The sequence below is a fragment of the Beta vulgaris genome, chromosome 6 (assembly GCF_026745355.1).
Source record: "Beta vulgaris subsp. vulgaris cultivar EL10 chromosome 6, EL10.2, whole genome shotgun sequence".
Classification (NCBI taxonomy): Eukaryota; Viridiplantae; Streptophyta; class Magnoliopsida; order Caryophyllales; family Amaranthaceae; genus Beta; species Beta vulgaris.
In genome coordinates, this window is record NC_079207.1 from 65,573,026 (window position 1) to 65,593,308 (window position 20,283).

Consider the following 20,283-nt stretch of genomic DNA (forward strand, 5'->3'; position numbering starts at 1 on the left):
ATAAGATTAATACATATTTCTGAAAAAAAAAAATGAAACAAAAACTGAAAAGCAAAAAATCAATAAAGATGTTCCTATGCTTTTTCCATGTCTTGTGCTCCTGCTGATGCTTTTAACTTCTGTTAGCCAGAATTGTCTTCCACCCCTAATAATTAATTACTGTGCAGTTGAGCATAGTTATAAACATGTACATGCTCCTAGAGTCCTAGTATTCTAATATATTTCGGGCTTACATCCCCGAATATTCATTTTCTCCAGTGTCTTCACCTTGTCTACCAGTTGTTCGATTGTTGTTGAAGCCTCCTAAAAGAAGAAAAATAAAAGATTCACTTTAGTACTGTGAAGAAAAACGGAAAAAAAAACTCATATACTACATGATTAAGTTCAGATAAAACAAACAAATAAGAAGAAAAAGAAAGAAACAGGGACAGCTTGCTGAAAGTGGTGAGCAACCTGTAAACGCTGCCTCAGATAATCTTCTTCATTGTTTCTTCGCTCTCTTTCCTCTGCGAATATCTGGATTAAAGCCTCTTGCTCTTTGTCCGTCTCTGCAGCTTTGTTGTTGGCCTTGTCAAGCTATAGGCACGAAAATTAACATGCCAATCTCAGTATTATGTTATGATCATTATATGAAGTATCACATTGACATTCGGGGTAACTAAAAAGAACGTAAGGAGGTAAATTTTCTACGTAGTTCCCTAAAGCTCGTATTCAGGGGGTTGTAATACCCGTTACTTTCCCCAAAGTTGCAAAATTTGCTACTATACAACTACTTGCACATCACAATTACAAATTAGGAGATTCTCGCTTTTAACACTACTATACTAAAAATAAAAGAAATCCACAGGATTTCTTGTTCTTTATATAAGCGAAAAGGGTTATGATCTTCGGCAAAAGCTTGTCAATTTACTTCTACTAGCAAGATGTAATGCTGAAGACACACACAAAAAAAAGAAACTGAAGAGGTAACAGTAACTTTTGTTAGATGAGCACTCACTTGAGCTTCAAGGGACTTGCACTTGTCTCTTTCAAGTTGTAACTCTTGCATCAAATTGTTTCTAGATTTACCAGCATCTTCTAGCCTGCAACAAAATGAACATGAGTCTGTAAAGTATTGACAACAGAAGTCTGAACAAAACTGAACAGAGCTTAAACAACTGTTTCTACCATGGACCATTAATACAATACCTCTCCTTCAACATGAAATTCTCTTTTCTTAACTTCATGACATCTTCTTTGGTTTCTGGAGATGTATGCATATTACCATTGACCTGAAGATAATTAGAAATACAACAAAGTTTATGATTCTATTTTGAGAAAGAAAAATTGTTAATTTCACAAAATTGAATGTCTGAGAAAGATTGTTTGGTAAACCTAACTACAGGGGGCCACCCAAGCCCTCCCTTCCAGCTCAGGATCAAGGTCACCTGAACTGGCCTGGATCACCTGGTCAATGGGTTGTGGGTTGATCTCTGCCAACCCGGACTCATCCCAATTAATCGGTTACTTTAAAGACAAATCTTATAAAAGAAAAATTTGCACATCTCCCCTGTCCCGATTCCTCGCCTTGACTAGCCAATGGCCGGATCCCCCTACAAAGATTGCGGTCCTGCAACCTGTATTCACACTCCAAACTGTCTCTCAAGTCTCAACCCAACCAGGCTCACTTTGTGGCCACCTAAATCAAGCTAATAGCTTGTGTATAGTAATGCAATCATAGTAATTTGGTCAATAGATCAGATTTAGTCAGTAATAATTAGTTAACGTTTTGTAAAAATCAGAGAAGAGAACAAGTACTATAAGAGTCTACCTTGATATTGGAATGGCTAGGACGACTTTTGTTTATGGGTGGAGGTGACTCGAAGCCATTGCTTGTCATCTCCTCTTCACTTGAAGATTCAACGAATGGTGAAACCTGATCAAATTTCTTGACACAATTCCTCCTACTATTGTCATCAGTTTTGTTGGCTGAAGTTCCCTTGGTCGTGCTGCCTTTAATTGGCTGAGGAGAAGCCGCTGTTGAAGAAGCTTTGTTTACTGATCTTCGTGGTGCATAACCAATTTCATGGCAGTTATCACGCCTGAAACAAAAAACAGTTTTTTGAAACTTCTTAGTATTATGGGTCCATCAAACATTACTGATGCATCATGCAATCAGAAAAAAAAGAGGTACTACTTGATACGACAAAAATATGATCAACAAACAAACCAATAAGACTTCTGCATATGAATTAGCCGTGCTTCAAGTCTTTGAAGTGTTGTTGTCCTCTCAAATCCCTGCTTATCATGAGCTGGTGAAACAAAATTGGCCTCCAAGACACCTATCACAGGAAAAACAAATATTGGAATAAAATTAATCAATTGAAACCTATATACTATATTACTCGAACACGGATACTTGTATCAAACAAGGTTTTCAACTCGAGAATTCTATGAAGAACTTCCGTGATTCTGGCCTAATGTGAAGTGTCAAAGTTTCCATATACATATCAGGTTGTCGTTGATCAAACACGGGTATTTAAGGTTAAAAGAAGAGTACAAGTAACATTACTTGAACCATAAAATGGCTTTTTGATATAATTATCACCTTTTTTGTTTCAATTATACAAAATCTAAAAGAACCCATAAATAAAGCACCACAATTTGCAATCAAACGTTTTATAAAGAAAGATTACCTATGACTCCACGGCCATCACTTCCAGCAGCATTCCAAACTCTCCAAAATGGCTGGTTAAAGAAGAAACAATCATATTATTATGCTCCATGAAAACTAGAAAAAGTCCCTGTTGTTAAAGAGAAAACTAACCTTAATGAGCCTATTTTTATGGTAAACATTAAATCCTTGTATATCCATATGATCTTGAGCATCTTTTACAAACCCCATTGTCACAAAAGCTTGCATCTAAGAAAATAACACTATTAATTAGTTTATGTAATCAACAACGATAATCAAATCGAACTGTAGGATAGCCGAAAGATCATACATCTGTGGATGGATTTAAATCCTTCTCAGTCCCCTCTGTGGTAAGCAACACAGGTCTGTATGTAAGTTCCTTCCTATGTATCATATCATCTTTCAAGTTATGGTGCAGCACATCTTTCCCGCGCAAAATTATTCGAAATCCAGGAGGAAGCCTGAGATACAGAATTGATGCATAACTCTGTAACATAGCCATTGAATATCAGTGTCAGCAATTTATCCCCTTACAAAAAAGCATGTACAAAATATTTCTATATGTCATATGTTGCTCAGAGTATATTAAAAAGGAGTTTCGATATGCATGTTTGGGTGTCAAGGATCTAGGACGGATATTTGAGATAAAAGGAAGAGTCTGAGTACCATAGCAATATGATTCTATATATAAATTTCATGAATTAGTACATAACATTTACTATTACAAACAATGAAACGTTCATGATAAAAATAAACTGGAGATTTTTCAAAGATAAACCATCCTTCACGTACCCTCAGTGAATGCTGATATGTTAAATAGTGCTTAGAATTGGGGTACTTTCTTGCCATAGCTATCTTCTTCTCGTCTCTATTGACTCCTCGTATTTGGATGTCCTGCCATATATCATAGAAATCGCGGGCTTAGGAACATATATTGATAATGATGATAAAACATACTTCCTCCGTTAATTTCGTTTTAAATGCAACAAAGGAATATTTTATATCTCACAAATAATACCCTTTTGTTGCATTTAAAACGAAACAGAGTAAGTATTAGATTTCAACAAGTTTTAGATGAGACAAATTTAGAGCAACTTATTGTAAGGCACAAAAAGAGCTAATATCTTGTGTTATATTTTAGTTCCAGAGACATTATTCTACATGCATAAGAAATGTAACATACTTCAAGATCAGTGTCGAAATCCAGCTCCAACTGTTGCTTGTCATCCTCCCAGAGATTGTATATGACAATCTTTGTACCTTGATCACCCAAAGAATTGAACTAGATCCAAAGCGAAAATGTTAAAACGTCGAAAACATGCATGTAAAATTAGGAAAATCAATCTTAAACTTGAACTTCGATAAACATGAAGTTTAGGAGCAGAAGTAAACCTCTTGAAGAAGGTCTTGCTCGCTTGAAAAGGGAGACCAGTCAATAATGCTCTCTAAATTTACATGCCAATCATCAAGAGTACGGCTTAGCTTCTTAATCCACACTTCACCATTCTTCTCATAATCAATCTTGTTCATCATAAAAAAAAGGGTCACTAATTAATCAAAGTATATGTTTAAGATAAAAATTTGACGCAAAAAGACTGAAATATACTTCCTGCGTTTCACAATAAGTCTATCTTTTGTTCACATAGTTCATAATTATTAAATCTAATTGTGTACATGATTATAGTTAGATGTCCATATATATTTGTCAATTGTGACTTGGAAAAGTTCATCTTCTGATACAGAATCAAAGAAGAGCAATACTCTACATAGAGATATCTTACCATAGGAACAACTATATCCTCTTTCCCAGTACTAGTCAAGAATGTGTATGACAGCATCCCAATACTTCTTGTAGCACTGCAGAAAATATATATCATGAAAGGATTCAGTGTCCTTCAAATTAACAGTTAACTGCTATGAATTCGACATGGAGCGAAAACATGAAAGATTAGAGAAACTAACCATGATCCATTCTTCCCTTGACACAACGAAAAGACTATAACGTCTGATCCGAGTCTCATGGTACTTGTCTTAAATCCATTTCCATCTGTGTTAGAAACAACAGCAATTTAGCAACCAAACAGTATAGCCTGACATTATAGGAAGTAAACTTTGTACTGAAACTCACATTGCCCAATAGTATTTGCCATTTTGCTCTTTGCTGAGTATCCAAGAGACATACATGACCTCAATTCACTTGGGTTCATTCCACCACCATCGTCTGCAATTGATGTGGCATATATATGTTAGAGTGAAAACTACTTAGAGCTGGCAAAAGTTGACACGAGTATCATGAACAACATACCTTGAACTACCAACATTCTGTTACGATCTTTATCAACTATACTCATCTTATCGCGGTCTTTCTCATTTATAACCATGTCAATACTAACATAAGTAGCGCCATTAGAGACCTATATATGAAAGATACAAACAACACATGTAAAGATATATGTATCTATATATATAAGATGATGTATTCATAATTCATGTGTTTAGGTAGTGTATACCTCATCCAACGCATTGTCAAGGAGTTCAGCTAAAGCTGCAGTATGAACATGCATGTAATAGCACCATAAGCGTATAAACATATAGGAAAAAGAGAAATTACGTTCATATAGAAGGCATTCATACCTCCCAATACCCATTTATGACTCGTTGCGTTTGAATGTAGAAACCTTGGATGAACCCTAACATGATCCATGCCGGCTGTATAGTGATAGAAGAGATCATTAATATTTCAGATAGAATTGATCAGGGTAAAGACATTGATGTATCAAAAACCAATGGATAATTCGCGATACTAATTAGATAAACTTGGGAATAACATGCTGATCTTGAGTTAATATCACCCAAATCATTCTTAGAAGAATGTTGGTTACTTGTTTTAACTAGTTATTATTGAATTTCATCAAATCACCTGTAATAATTATATCTTCTTCTAATTGTGGGTAACAATGTAACATAAACTCACATAATCTTAGGCTTAGATTCAATGAAAAGACATGATCACTCGCGTTATGAAAAATTAACTGATAAATTTCAGCAAAATATAAACACCAAGCATAATCTAACAGCAAAATTACACAAAATCCAACAATCCTTGCATTAGGTATTCTTCTCATCTTATAGATAAAACTATTTTTGTTCAAAGTTCAAACATGTTGCTCCTAACATGCAAAGTGTTCACTTTTATACTTAAAAAAGAGCTACTTTTCAAATGGCATACTTGCACATTACCAAAAATATATACTACTTTCGTTTTTTAGTACTTGCAATGTTTTGACGTTCAGACTTATCAATACTCAACTTTTTGATGGTTAATCCCTCTAATTATATTTGTGAAATTTATAACAAGTCGAAATCTTGTAAATATATAATTTTCTAAAAACAAAATTGGTCAAAAAGAATTCAACAAGAAAAAGAAAATACCAAAATTAGAAGAACTCAATCCATGAGGCACAAGAGCTTGAGAAGGCTCATAATCTCCAGCCTTCCAAAACTGTTTTCGAGTACTCGAATTCGACGTCGTCGTTTCAATGTTAATAGGAGTACTACGATGAGCATTAACAAGTTCCCTCTCTAATGGTGGAAGAGGATCAAGAAACCCTACAGGCAAAACGACGTCGAGTTGATCATCACCATGATAATCATTACTATAACAACCCATATCAATCTTTAATATCTTCAAATCATTATTATTTTCAACATTATAAGAATTATCTAATGAAGAAAAAGTAGGGTTTTTCCTCTTTAAATTTGTCGAAGCAAATTCTGCTGGAATATTATGGTTTTTCTCCATATTAGCAAGATAAAATCTATAATTCTTTCTCTTTCTTCAAGACTTCACTCAAGAAAAAAAAAAACAAGGGTTTATTTTGGTTTCTTTCTGAAGAAGTGTGATGATGAGAAAAGAGGGAGAGAAAAAAATGAAGCGCCAAAACTCTTTGATTCCCTCGTGTTTTTGTTGAGGAAAGATCGTAGACGGTTTTTTAAGTATAGCTTAATAGTGCACGTTTTTCTTTCTTATTTTTTAATCTTTAGCTAGATTTTGGCGTCTTCTCCTTACCCCTCACGTTAGTGTGGAGAATAATTATGTTAACCTTATATATAGTGTTACAATACAAGCGTAAGACTAGTAAAAGTCCGTATTACCCTTCTACTTACAATATTACTCTAATGCATGTGTCATGTTAATTCACAAAAGTAAAATTAGCTTACAACAAGATTTGAATCCATGATCATGCTTTAAGTGTCCACATTATTATATGTGTATCTTTTAAATGTTGAGTTTTCATTAATATATTTTAGTGAAAATGAAAAAAATGCATATCAAGTTCGGAAATACAATACCAACTCGGGGCAACGCCCGGACCCCAAATACTAGTGTTAATACTATAAGAAGAGCCCATAAAAGGAAAAAAAAAGAATATTATGGAAAGAGTATATATACTTGGTGATTAGTAATGTCAACTACTTTCCATATCCCCTCAAAATAAAATAAAATAAAAACTACTTTCCGTATTCTACAAAAAAAAAATGTAATTATGATGACCTATGTAAATTATAGAGAAATATTATACATGGTTAATGATATCAAATATTTTCTATATATCCTTGATGTATTTTCCTAAAAAAAAAAGGTTCCACTTGACTTATATATGTCTCATGACATGAGTCATGAAAGTGCATATTGGTATATAGACATGCGCAAATTAGAAGGTGCATTTTTGTAATTGGTGAATACAAAGAGGTTACTATAGCAGAGAGATGTTAAAAATATTGTTTCATTTTCTAAGCAAATAACATATTTTAGCGAGAATTGTGTCTCTAATTTTATTATTTGAGTGTTTAGTGATATTGTTTTAAGGGACTTTAATAAACTTGTATTAGTATTTGAGGGTTTAAAGGGCAAAATGTAAATTTTATACTCCCTCCGTTTCATATTAATCTACACATTTTGACATTTTACACTATTCACAAATTGCACTTTGACTCTCGTTTGTGATTTATACGTGAATAAAAACATAGTCATGTGAGATCTTGTTAGATTCATATTAGTATGTATTTTATTAATATGTACTTTTCATAATTTTTACAAATACAAAACTAAAGATATATGTCCTCAAAGTTTTACATTGGCATGCGTGAAAAGTGTAAGTGTGTAGATTAAAATGAAACGGAGGGAGTATCATTTTTGATTTTTTTTTTGGAAATTTTATGAATTGTAAAGATATGGATGATATTCAACTTAAATAAAGATTTGCAAAATATAATCTCATCTATCTTTTTCTTTTCCTTAATTTCCTGGTTGGCTTAGGATTCAAGAGAATTTACTTTGTTTTGGGATTATTAACACTCTCTCCTAGAGTCCCTCTCCCATAGTCCCATGATTCCACTAATTTTTTCCACATTCACTCAAACCTTTCTTTCTTTAATCTCATAAAAGAATAATCTTTCACCAAAAAAAAATCTAATAGAAAATTAAATCTAAGTCCAATCTAAATAAAATCTTTTCTAACTATATATCAATGGAAAAGATAAATTTATGGAAATATGGATAGTGTGAATTATCACATCACAATCTTTAGATGATGACAAATTAGAGTTTAATTTTGAATAAACAACCTAAGAATATTACATATACTCTGTTAATATAATACTAGCCTTCATATGCACGCGATGCGTGCGTTAATTTCAAAATTTGTTATTCTATTAGATACTTCATTCGTACTTTATTTATGATTAAACTTAAATGTGAAAAATTCAACAGTTAGATAAATTTAGATATATTAATTCTCTAATGTAAAAAAAAAAGGTTGTGAGTGATTGTTAACATTAAGTTTTTGTGAATGAATATTGAACAGAAAGAACAAAAATAATGAGTTGGTTTAACTGAATTAAAGAGTATCAAAGGTAGTGAATGTTCAGACTTTTCATGTGCACGTTATGTATGCCATCTTTTTTATAAGGTATAAATATTTTGTCCATTTAATTTTTGATTGAAATATTTGATGTTCTACCATTTTAAACTTGTTTTAAATGGCAAGTTGGAATGAGAATTTTTGAATGATTTGCTTTTGTAATTTTTTTGATTCCATTGATTGGATCATTAAGGGTATTTTAGTCACTTCAAAAGAGGACGCCACACCTCCTCCCTTGGCTTATATAATAGAGATAAGTTATGTTACATAATTTAAAGTATTGTAATTCTAATACGATTGAAGAGCTCTCGCAATATGCTTCGTAATAAGCTAGATCCATATATAAGATATTCAACAAATTATTCAAAAATAAGATATTATTTACTCTCTTTTTTTTTACTCATGCATGGGAGCATATAATAATAATTATATAACTATAATGTTATAAGGAGCAGCAGTTGTAGTAGGAATATAATTATCAATCCTACCCCCATGTTTAATTTGGAGTGTTAATATACAGAGGGTACATATTCATTGCTACTTTCATTAATTTATTTTCAATCATAAAAGATAAAAATTTGGAGTATGAGAAAAAATTAAAATTTAAGACATTAGATTGGTATTGTGGATTCTGGTGGGAAGAAAATGAACTAGATAGCTAATGGTGGAAAGTACAATGTCAGGTAGACTTGCTGGCTAATTGCTTGTATAGCTCTTATTGATCCTCACATGTATGGCACATATACGCCTGCTTTTTTGATGGGCTTATTTAGTAATTACCTTCTTATGCTCCTGGGCTGATACTTGCAAGTTGCAATAGGCTTAAATTGGTGGTTATTTGGGCACCTAAAACACAAAGCGAAATATTACCACCTCCGTCCCAATTTAGTTGTTATATTTTGACTGTATATACTATTTACGTCATAATTTTGACTATCTTTTACTCCATATATATATAAGAAAAAACATAATCATGTTGGATCTTGTTTGATTCGTCCCAATTTGTATTTTCCAAATATATAATTTTTATAATTTTTTCATATATGTAACTCAATATATTGGTGTTTGAAGTTGCATCTCGTAAATTGTGATAAAGCAAATGAAGCAACTAAATTGGGACAGGGGGAGTATACATCATGGTGTCGTTAAACGTCGTTTAATTTTATTCTTTTCAACTTTACCCCTTCTCCCCCTCCTCTCTCTCATCAACCACCACATACATTCACCATTAACACCACACCACCATCACTAACACCACATCCACCTGCCGCCAACATTATTGTGCACCCACTATCACCAAGGGCCTGTTCTCTTCGGCATAAAACAGCTGAACTGAACTGAACTGAACTGAACTGAATTGAACTGAACTGAATTGAATTGAACTGATCTGAACTGAACTGATCTGAACTGAACTGATCTGAACTGAACTGAATTGAACTGAACTGAATTGAAATGAATAGTGATATGTGAGAGTAAAAGTATTGTCAAGAGCTGAACTGAACTGAACTGAACTGGTCTGAACTGAACTGAATTGAACTGAATTGAACTGAACTGAACTGAACTGAACTGAAAATAAGCTGGGGAGAACAGGCCCCAAGTACCGCTGCCGGAAAAGAGTCATGTCATATGCTGTCACATCAATGTCTCGCTATTCCTGAAATGAGCCTACATCGCCAGTTAAGTTTTTTTCTATTTATTTTGCCTGAAAATTTTCAAATCTAAGACAATCACGTCTTCACCATGGTCCAAAAGTATGAGAATTATGTTTCTACCATGGTCTAGTTGTAATTTTCATACTTCTAAACCATGGCTAAAACTTAATTTTCATACGTCTCATGAACTATGGCGGCCTAGTCGTAATTCTCATACATTATTAACATGTTCCATATGTATGACAATTACGTCTAAGTCATGGTCTAGACATATGACCATCGCGTCGAAGCCATGGTACAGACGTACCCTTAGTACGTCTGGACTACGGTCTAAACTTATCTAGCATATCTCTGGTTCATGGTTGAGATGCTTTTGGCTGTTTTCTAGTAAGCTAAAATAATGTCTATCACTTCTCGTTGTCGACGTCCATGTCTTGTCTTGTAAATTTCCGATGGTGAATTTTTTCGGCAAGTAACATCACTTTGCAAATATATCTTTAATACTTCCTTTGGTTTTTAATACTTGCAATATTTTTTTTTATTTGAGAATGTTCATTATATATTTTTATTTTATTTTTGGTGAAATATGGATGCATAAATAAAATTAAGTGTCAGCGGCCAAATGCCTTAATACAAATTCGTTCCAATTGTTCAAAAGATAACTAGGGGGTGGGGATAAGCCTAGTTACATTCATATCTAAAGAGTCAATTCTTCCTGCCTTAGCCATGCTATCCGCGATGTGATTATGCTTCCTTGGGCAATATAAGACCTTCATCTCTTGAAAATATCAGTTGTGCTCCCAGCATGAAATGGCAAGATGATCATATTTCATTGACATAATAGGAGATGGATTAGGAGAGCAACTTTTTTGCAATCTGTGTACGCGACAATATGTGTAGCTGCGTAATCTTTGACAATGGATATTTCCCAGAAGATGCCAATAAGCATCCCTGCATTAAATGCGTTATTGGCATATAACTTGCATTGAAAATCGAGTACCCACACCTGCAACACAAGAGACACTAACAAACGATGTGTCAACATTTATGGTTAACAACGGTTGGAGATGAATTTACCTCAGAACCTCTACACCTTTAATGAAATCATTTTGATTGTTGGATATCCAGTTAGCAATGACCGGTTTAAGTCTTTGAACAATGATTTTTGTTACAATTTTATAAATGGTATTGCAAAGACTGATCGGTCTCAAATGTTTGAATGTGGTAGGGTTGTCAACTTTCGAAATCAGACAAATGAGGGCATTACACAAGATTTCAGGAACTTTTGCTCTACGAAACCAGTCAGATATGCAATGATGCAGCTTAAGGCTTGTGGTATCCCTATTCTAAAAGAAAAGTGGATGAAACCCATCTGGACTAGGAGCTTAAATTGTTTCATTGCAAACAAAGCATTTTTAACCTCTTCAATTGACATATAAATGATATAATAACTACTTTTAAAAAGATAAAGATGAGAATTCTTTAATATGATCTCTCTTCTTTTCTTGATTCTTGACGATAGTCTACATTTCAATATTCCGAGTATTAAAAAGCAAGTAAATATATGAGAGAAGAAATCAGGAAAAAGGCATGAGATGCAATACGTCATTCACAAGGAATCATGCTGAAAAATATTGGACAAGTTGAAACATATTTTTGTTGGTTGGTACAAATCAATTTCTCTAGGACCCCAATACACGGCTTGCAATTCAATTGGCACACATGATTTCATTAGATTACTGTAGCTGACGTTTTAATTTTTATTTATCTTCTTATTCTATATGTTGATTATTGCTTATATTTTAATTATTGATGTTTACCTCTTAAAATCAATAATAACCATTAAGATAATAACTGACGGCAACAATAAAAACTAAACAAATGACAATTATTAGCTTTGAAAACGAAAAAAGAAAAACTATTATCTTATTTTTGACGACATTTCTACTACATAGTTATATAATTAGACAAGGCAGTTAACATGATAACATATTACATACCCTCCTTCCTATTATGTGGCATGCCACTCCTTATCATGCCGTTGTTTAAGTTATCATCTTTCATGATTTGTCTACCAAAATAGAAAAAAAATGCACACGACCTCTCAAGTTATCAACCCAATGAAGACGTTATTAGTTACACTTGTGCCCATAAAATATATCCATTGCAACGGTTTTATATTTTATGTATGTCACATAATAACCTAAGTAACAATAATAAGATTTCTCAGTTTTGAAATGGGTGTAACATTTCTCTCAAAAATCTCTCACACAAAAGATAGAAGTGTTTCACTTATTTCATAATGGAGGAAGTATAAACTTGTTGGTCGGGATCCCACAAATAATAAACCACATGTGAATGTATGTTTTCTCACATTGAAGATGAGGAGATGAATACACAACTTAATAAGCTTGGTGAGCTCGTAAGTTGTCCAAATTACTCTCTAGTAACAGGTGTGACCCAAGTCTATTTAACACAACTTTTTATATTTTTTTAACAAACGCATGATTAGAGATATTAATGTGCAAAGTTTTACATTGGCAGGTGTGAAAAGTATAAGTGAATAGATTTTTTGAGAAAAGGAGAGAATTTATTTTAAGGTAAGATAAAGTTCCTTGCATGAGGCCAACCTCTTGATTCTCTAACTAATGTTCCCTCTATTTCTAATATAATGAATAAAGGATGCTAGCTGAATTATATTCTCTATCACTAACACTTAAAAGTAGAGATGGTCATTAGGCGGGCCTAACCAAACCTAAGCCTGAACCGACACGTAAGAAGATCAGTCCGAGTTGGATCGTCATATGACCGGGCCTGAACCAGTGTAGAATTAGACAACCAAACAAGTTATCGCGGGCCAAATTGATGAGTGAGGAAACCGAGCCGACCCTACCACTGAATCAGACAGTGAACCGCACTCAGCCCTATACTGGACCTTAATTAAACCGACCCGTCAAACCAATCGAGAAAATGTGTAAAAATACTTCATCTTCAGCCCAATTATTTATTGTGGATACTAGTGCATATACAATTAAAATTTAAAAAACCAAAATGAATTTTCATTTACGTAAACAAGAAAACATCGAACAAGTGGGTCAAACCTGAACCGACATAGTCTGTCCCGGACCATGAATTGGAATAAATCGGGCCAAATTGGTTCAGATTTGGGAAAACCCAACCCTTAACCAGAACCAGACCGGACCAGTCAGCTGATCAGTCCACATCATATTCCTATCAAGTTGAATAGGCCCGACCTAAGAACCGGCTCTGCTCGTCTCGTGGCCATGTCTACTTAAAAGTATATAATTATGCAGAACAGGGAATAACAAAGAATAATCAATAAAGACCATATTAAGAATTTACATGGAAATTCTGTATTCGATTGAAAAATCACCAAGTTGCACTATGATTTGAATATGTATATGAAATGACAATACAAGCATATTTACTCTCTTATAATTCTCCAACTTGGGTTTTAACCTTGCTAATGTAACAAAAATAAAGTCTTCACACACTCTCAACAACCTAAACATTGATTATGTAACAGTTATAATAAGGGGCATTCTTCATCCTCTTTGGTGTATTGGTTCTCTTCTAATGGTAGATGTTTTTTCTTCCATCATCCGAAAGAATGTTGTAGGTTAGTTCTATCTTAAAAGCCACGCCTAATTTGTTTTTCCTTTCAAATAAATAAATAAACAATAGTGCAATAAGGTTCCCTACAAAAACTATCCGAACAAAATAAAGTGTATCTCAAACAATACAAACCACTCTCTTCTTCATTATTCTTTTAAAGTGAGAATTCTCACAATATCAATACCAAATTCTATATACAACAAGTTTTGCCAACCAATCATAGTATTATAAGAATAATTTTCTTTTTTTCCCATGATATTCCAATAACCATCTTATTTTCATATTGTGAAAATCATAATGCAACAATTGTATGAAAAATCTTTTAACACGTTGTATGAGAGAACTTTCATTCATTATCGATAGAATATCTGATATCAATAACCTCAGTTTCACACGTTAGTTTGGTAAACGACTAGCTTAACATGACTTCTCATTTCGCAATATAGGGAATAATAATAATTTTCCTTTTTCCCGCTATCATTTTCTTTGCTTCTTTTTTGGCGGATGTTCGTTCTTATTGGCATATTCAATTTGATCAAATATTATTCTAAAGATTCACTGTATGGCCTGAATGGATGTAGACCACATATGCAAGCCTTATTATGCCAATATTTCATGCCACTATTTCCCTAGAAATTGCCTGTTCATGGAACCCAAATTACAGCTAAGAAATTTAGAAGAGTCAATTCAAACTAAAATAAAATAACATATATGAAGTCAATAGCAACTAAAAGCTCCAAATTGCCTACCTTAAAACAAAAAGAACATAGAAATAATTACGACTACGGGTCAACGTTTCGCGTTTCTGACACTTCAGGACACTTTTAGACACTCTGAATTTCCTTTTGAAGATAAATAGTGAATTGGAACGAGACCAACATAGTTTTTGTTTTACTAGAAGAAATGTTTTCCCTCTCAACCTTACTTTTTCCTTTCAATATCTCTAAATCTCTCAAATAATAGCCTAGTCTACTATCAAAACTGTAAAATATTATGTTCTCTGCTAACGTTTTCCTCGCGTTTTTTCACTTTTAGAATTTACGTTTTCCCGTGTCTATGTGTCCCCGGCTCCCCGCGTCTGTGTCAGTATCCCGTGTCCGTGCAACTTAGGAAATAAAAGCAAAAAGCTCTATTTTATGTTCTCATTCTAGTCTAGGTCAATTAGTTATGAGTAAACTTCCGGAATTTTTACATTTGTACATGAGAAATACATATGCATGTTTTGGTTTTTTCCATGGACAAAATGTATTAGTCAACCATTGTTGGTATGTATGTCCAGCGTGAAACCGTAAGTATTATACATATAGACTACAGTATCAAACTATTGACCTAGCTATGCAAAATTTTGTATGGTTGACTGAAAATGGAATATACTAGGATCAATGTAGCACCAAAAATTTTAGAAAATTGAAGTTACAAAAGAATCATAAAGAAAATAAAACAATATTTTGTATTGAGATGTTATATTAGGTATCAATCCTAATTTATTATGTACATATATATTATATATATGTACAGTATTAGGGTCTTAGGGACCCTAGAAGGGTTAGTCATTCATTATTTTACACAAGATGTACATAGATTTAACGTGTTTGAGTAACACATATTTTCATGTACGACAATAATGGTAGATCGAGGCGCATTTCATGCATGTGTGCCATGCATCTATGACTATATATGATGTGATATTTCTAGGTATGTTCTATTTGACATAAAACAACATAATTGAACTGAATTAAATTGAACTAAATTGATTGCAATTAATAGACCTTAATTGAATTGAACTAAACTGATTGCAACTGAATTGAACTTAATTATACTGAACTGAATTGAATTAAATTATAACTACTAATAGAAATAATAATTGGAGATGAACTGAACTGAACTGATTACAACTGAACTGAACTGAATACAACTAAACTGATTGTAATTGGACTGAACTGAACTGATTGCAACTAAAGTGGACTGAAAAAAATGGGAGAGAACAAGCCCTTAGTGCAAGCAATAATTAATTAATGATTCAATCAATTTATCTAGAAAGATAGAGATTTAGAAACATTATCATTGATGTACACTGAGTTTAATTATGATGAGAGAATAGATAGAGTTCGGTATCGGATAAACGACTTTAAGAAAATAGTGAAGTGTAAACTGAGTATAATTTTTTTTGTATAATTTAAAATTATTCTAAACTCACACCTCAAAACCCCAAGGTATAATGGATTTAGAAACACTATCACAAATATTGTTTTGACTCATACCAGTCCTTTAGGTATAAAAAAAGTTGAAAGAGAAAGAGGGGGAGATAAACATTAGGGAAGGAGTTTCTTCAATTCATGGCAAGTATCATCGAGGAGAAAGCAACCATGGTCCAACCAAAAAAATTCATTGCTTAGTATTACCTCTGTTTCAAATTAATTGTTACACTTACACTTCTTACGCATGCCAATGTAAAACTTTGATGACATATATCTTTAGTTTTGTATTTGTAAAAATTATAAAATGTACATATTAATAAAATACATACTAATACGAATCTAACAAGATCCCACATGACTATGTTTTTATTCACGTATAAATCACAAACGAGGGTCAAAGTGCAATTTGTGAATAGTGTAAAATGTCAAAGTGTAACAATTAATTTGAAACAGAGGTAGTAATAGGGATGGGCATAGACCTAAGACCTCACTCAAACATGATTGGACCCGATTCATTTTTTAGGATTTGGGTCTAGAATTTTGAGACCCATTGTGTCTCGATTGGATCTGGACGTTAAAAAATGGGTTTGGGCCTGGGTTTGATAAATTAAGATGAAATAACAAGTGGTAATTACAATTACTGTTAGGAGCTTTCACAAAATCTATCAAATACAATAGGTTTAGCCTAAACTTCACCTATAAAAATATAGATTATCACCTAAAATTTTAGAACAAAAATAACCCATTTTCTTATTGATCATTGTCACTTTTTCTTTATATTGCTCATGGAAAAATTGCTACATACTATATGCTCATTAAAAAAAGAAGGAAAAAAAATAAAAACAAAACAATAATCCTCACTTCATTTACATGAAAAGCCAAATAATCAAAAGACGAACTAACAAAAAAAAGATACCCTTAGGAAAATAGACAATTCGGGCGTTGACAAAACAACCTACTTCTACATCATTATCACCAATGGCCCATTTATGACTATATATGGTGAATGAATTGTTTTAACATTGAAGCTAAGAATTAAGATATGCCACCAGTTAATACTTTCTATAAGTTGTAAGTAATATCTTTCTCCATTTTCTTCTCCCTATATAAGTTCCTCATCCTCCTTTTATATCCTCCAAACCTATCCCAAAACTCAACCCTCCAAATAATCCTCCTTTATCTCCCCACTTTGCAGTTTGTCTCTCATATATACTTGCGTACTTTTTCTTTGGTTCTGTTCAGTGAAGTGAGTAAATTAAAAAAAACGGAGAGAATACTAATTATTATACTTTCTTGCCATTTTTCTCTATAACTTTGATAGATATTGTATTATTATTCAATTTTTGGTGTCAAAAAATATATATTTTTTAAGAGGGTGTTATTTTCTTTTTTGTGAGGGGAAAAATTGATACTTTTTATATACATATCTATCAAAAATGAGTAACCCAATTAAGCCAAGCATTCAATTATTCATGTTCAATTTGGTTTGTGACATGGGTCTATACCAAAACTTTATATTCTCTAGTCTGTAATATTTGTTTTTTTTTTTTTTTTTTTTTTTGTGCAGTTGTTCTTCATATACATGTTTTTTTAGTTTTTTTTTCTATACAAAAAAGTTTCCTTTGGATTTAAGGTGTTACGTTTCTTTTTGAGATCTTGTAAAATATAATTTTGAAAAATGGAGGGATTGCAAGAAAAGAGAAAGAAGGATAATGTATTAAAGAAGACATGGGAAAGATACACGTCTTTTGGGCATGGACAAATACAAAAAGCGTCTCCAACTAGTCCACCTTTAATAGCATCATCAGGACGTCCTATGGTGAAGAGCAAATCATGGTCAACATTTTGCCCCTCAAGTCCACTTAGCCCACGACTCGAGAAACGAGTCGGAGGATCTAAGAACTCTCGACTCGGATCATTATCACCCAAAGGTTGCTTATCGGTTTATGTAGGCCCCGACAGGCAAAGGTTTGTGGTTAAAATTGAGTATACAAATCATCCACTCTTTAAGATGTTGCTTGAAAAAGCTGAAATGGAATATGGGTTTAATGTTGATGGACCGTTAATGCTTCCTTGTGAAGTGGACGTGTTTATCAAGATATTATATGAGATGGAAGCCAAAGATGATGACGATAATAACAACAACAGCTCACGATGTAAATTTTCAAGAAGTCGTAGCTCTTATCACCTTCTCAACTCGTCTAGTAGATTGGTTGCTTGAATCAATCAATACTAGATATATACGTATATATCCACCTTATATTAAAAAAAAAAGTCATGTTGATAGTGTTATTTGAACTAATAACATGATAGTTACATTAAGGTGGAATGTAATAGTAACATTTTTGTTGATATGGCATAACGTTTTGTTTTGTGTGATGTAAGTGGTGTTATGTTATATTTAGTTTCAAGCTTTTTCAATGTAGTGTGAACAAGATTATTAGAACATTGAAGCCTAGATATGTTGTCAACGGTGGGATACAAGTGTAAAATATTTGTAATGTGTAAGTTATATGCTTCTATTTGGATCTATGAAATATATATATATAGACTATACATATTTAAATATAGAGAGATTAAAGAATATCCAATATTATGAAATTCTAATTGTCCTTGCTTTAAGAATGAAATTATGTATATTTTAGAGGTTTATATATAATCGTGTAGGATATGGTTAATTTTTGACAATTGGTATGAAAACGTTTGATATACTGGGTAAGATGTTGATAATAATGATTGTCGACTGATTGTGTAGCTCGAGAACAGGTTGGTTTCGAAAATAAATTTTGTGACAGATGTAATTAACGATAGCAAAACTAAATAAAGAACAATAGACATAAGAATTAACGTGATTCACTAACAATGTGTTAGCTACATCCATAGGCAGAGGAGGAATGGTTTTATTAATTATGTTTTGGAATGAGGCAGAGGTTAATAATAGGGTTATAGTACCCTAGTAATTAACCTAAACAGATGGGCCTAAACCCGAAACTGAAATAAATCCGATATATTAATTAACATATACCGAAAAGTTCGGGGGCGTTGCTCCCTAACCCTGCCCCACCAAGGTGTTTCACCCTTGAGACCTACGTGCAGTTGTGCTAGGTTAATTATTCCTAACGCCAGATAAATCATTGAAGACATAGTTCAACACTAAATACGTTTTTTAAAACGAGAAACCTTATATCCCGTTCAACTTTGAGTTTCGTCAGCTCTGGGAGAAATGGAAGGAGGATATCAAATATCTAAACCATTTTGTGCTTTATAACCAATCTTTATTATTCATCCAATTCTCATTCCATAGGCAAAAGATCACAAAGATTTTCATTATATTGGTAGCATTTCCAAGCAGATATGTAAGCAATGCAAGCCAAGTAGTCAATAGTGGAGATTCATTAACCTAGTGGGTTAACTTCAGTTATAATATAAATAGTGGTTTTACCTCCAATTCCCTAAAAAAAATTGATTTCACTTTTAATTTATAATATATTGCATCGCTTCATATATAAAAATGGGCACATAACATCTAATGCATTACCAATTATACTACGGCCTACGGGGACGCAATAACTGTAACACCCCTCTGGGGACCACGAGCCCGCTAGTAGATATTGTCCTCTCTGGGCCCTAGCCCCTCAAGGTTTTGCTTTGGAGTAGGAACGACCCACCCAAAAGGCCTCTACTAGGTTGAGGTATCCACCTCTATATAAAGAAGGCTTTGTTCTCCTCAACTTCCGATGTGGGATGGTTTTTACTCCCTTTATAAAATAAAACTAATGGTTTTGTCACTTTGTGAACATGCTATAATTGTTCACGTGAAGTTATGTTCAGTGACATGCTGTCACTTAGAAGGATTTTGACAAAAAAAACTTTACAAACCATGCCACCGTGGTCCTTTTTCTATTTTATTGAAAGTTTTGTTAAATTATTTTTCCTCCTTTTCTTTATAATTTTTTTTTTTTTTTTTTTAGCCAGAAAGAAAGAAACTAGGGAGGAACCCAATTAACAGGCCACCCTAAAGCATCCTTACGGATGATTTTGGAAAAAGCAATATCAGGAGATTCAAACCAATAACAGAGATTAGTAGTGGAGTGGCCATAATGTGCCATCCAGTCGGCAGCAAAATTAGATTCTCTAAAAATGCTGAATATTATAATTATCAAATTTTCTCAAATCTTCCGCTGCATCATTAATGAGAG

The 20,283-nt window shown here is 33.1% G+C and overlaps 2 protein-coding genes across 2 annotated transcripts; one reads left to right on the forward strand and one right to left on the reverse strand.

Annotated features, from left to right (window-relative positions):
- Positions 1–190: 190 nt before the first annotated feature.
- LOC104897689 (protein MICRORCHIDIA 7) lies at positions 191–6,627 on the reverse strand. Its single transcript, XM_057395449.1, has 19 exons — positions 6,107–6,627; positions 5,309–5,383; positions 5,185–5,219; positions 4,980–5,088; positions 4,803–4,895; positions 4,637–4,721; positions 4,456–4,531; positions 4,067–4,195; positions 3,858–3,956; positions 3,467–3,568; positions 2,985–3,161; positions 2,807–2,902; positions 2,676–2,727; positions 2,210–2,321; positions 1,792–2,081; positions 1,189–1,231; positions 998–1,082; positions 454–576; positions 191–303 (listed from the first exon to the last, which is right to left on the reverse strand). Exons 1-19 carry the CDS (start codon positions 6,474–6,476, stop codon positions 214–216), a joined length of 2,241 nt encoding a protein of 746 aa, XP_057251432.1. The 5' UTR covers positions 6,477–6,627; the 3' UTR covers positions 191–213.
- Positions 6,628–17,102: 10,475 nt separating this feature from the next.
- On the forward strand, positions 17,103–18,654 carry LOC104885461 (hypothetical protein). The gene has a single exon (XM_010670151.3). It carries the CDS (start codon positions 17,763–17,765, stop codon positions 18,303–18,305), a length of 543 nt encoding a protein of 180 aa, XP_010668453.1. The 5' UTR covers positions 17,103–17,762; the 3' UTR covers positions 18,306–18,654.
- The last annotated feature ends 1,629 nt before the right edge of the window (positions 18,655–20,283 follow it).

Bases quoted from the DNA above. Each gene is read 5' to 3' on its own strand.
- LOC104897689 (XM_057395449.1), bottom strand. From the start codon at position 6,476: ATGGAGAAAAACCATAATATTCCAGCAGAATTTGCTTCGACAAATTTA. The intron at 2,903-2,984 runs GTATGATCTTTC...TTATTTTCTTAG, and splicing joins ATTTAAATCCATCCACAGAT to ATGCAAGCTTTTGTGACAAT. The intron at 577-997 runs GTGAGTGCTCAT...TCGTGCCTATAG, and splicing joins GCAAGTCCCTTGAAGCTCAA to CTTGACAAGGCCAACAACAA.
- LOC104885461 (XM_010670151.3), top strand. From the start codon at position 17,763: ATGGAGGGATTGCAAGAAAAGAGAAAGAAGGATAATGTATTAAAGAAG.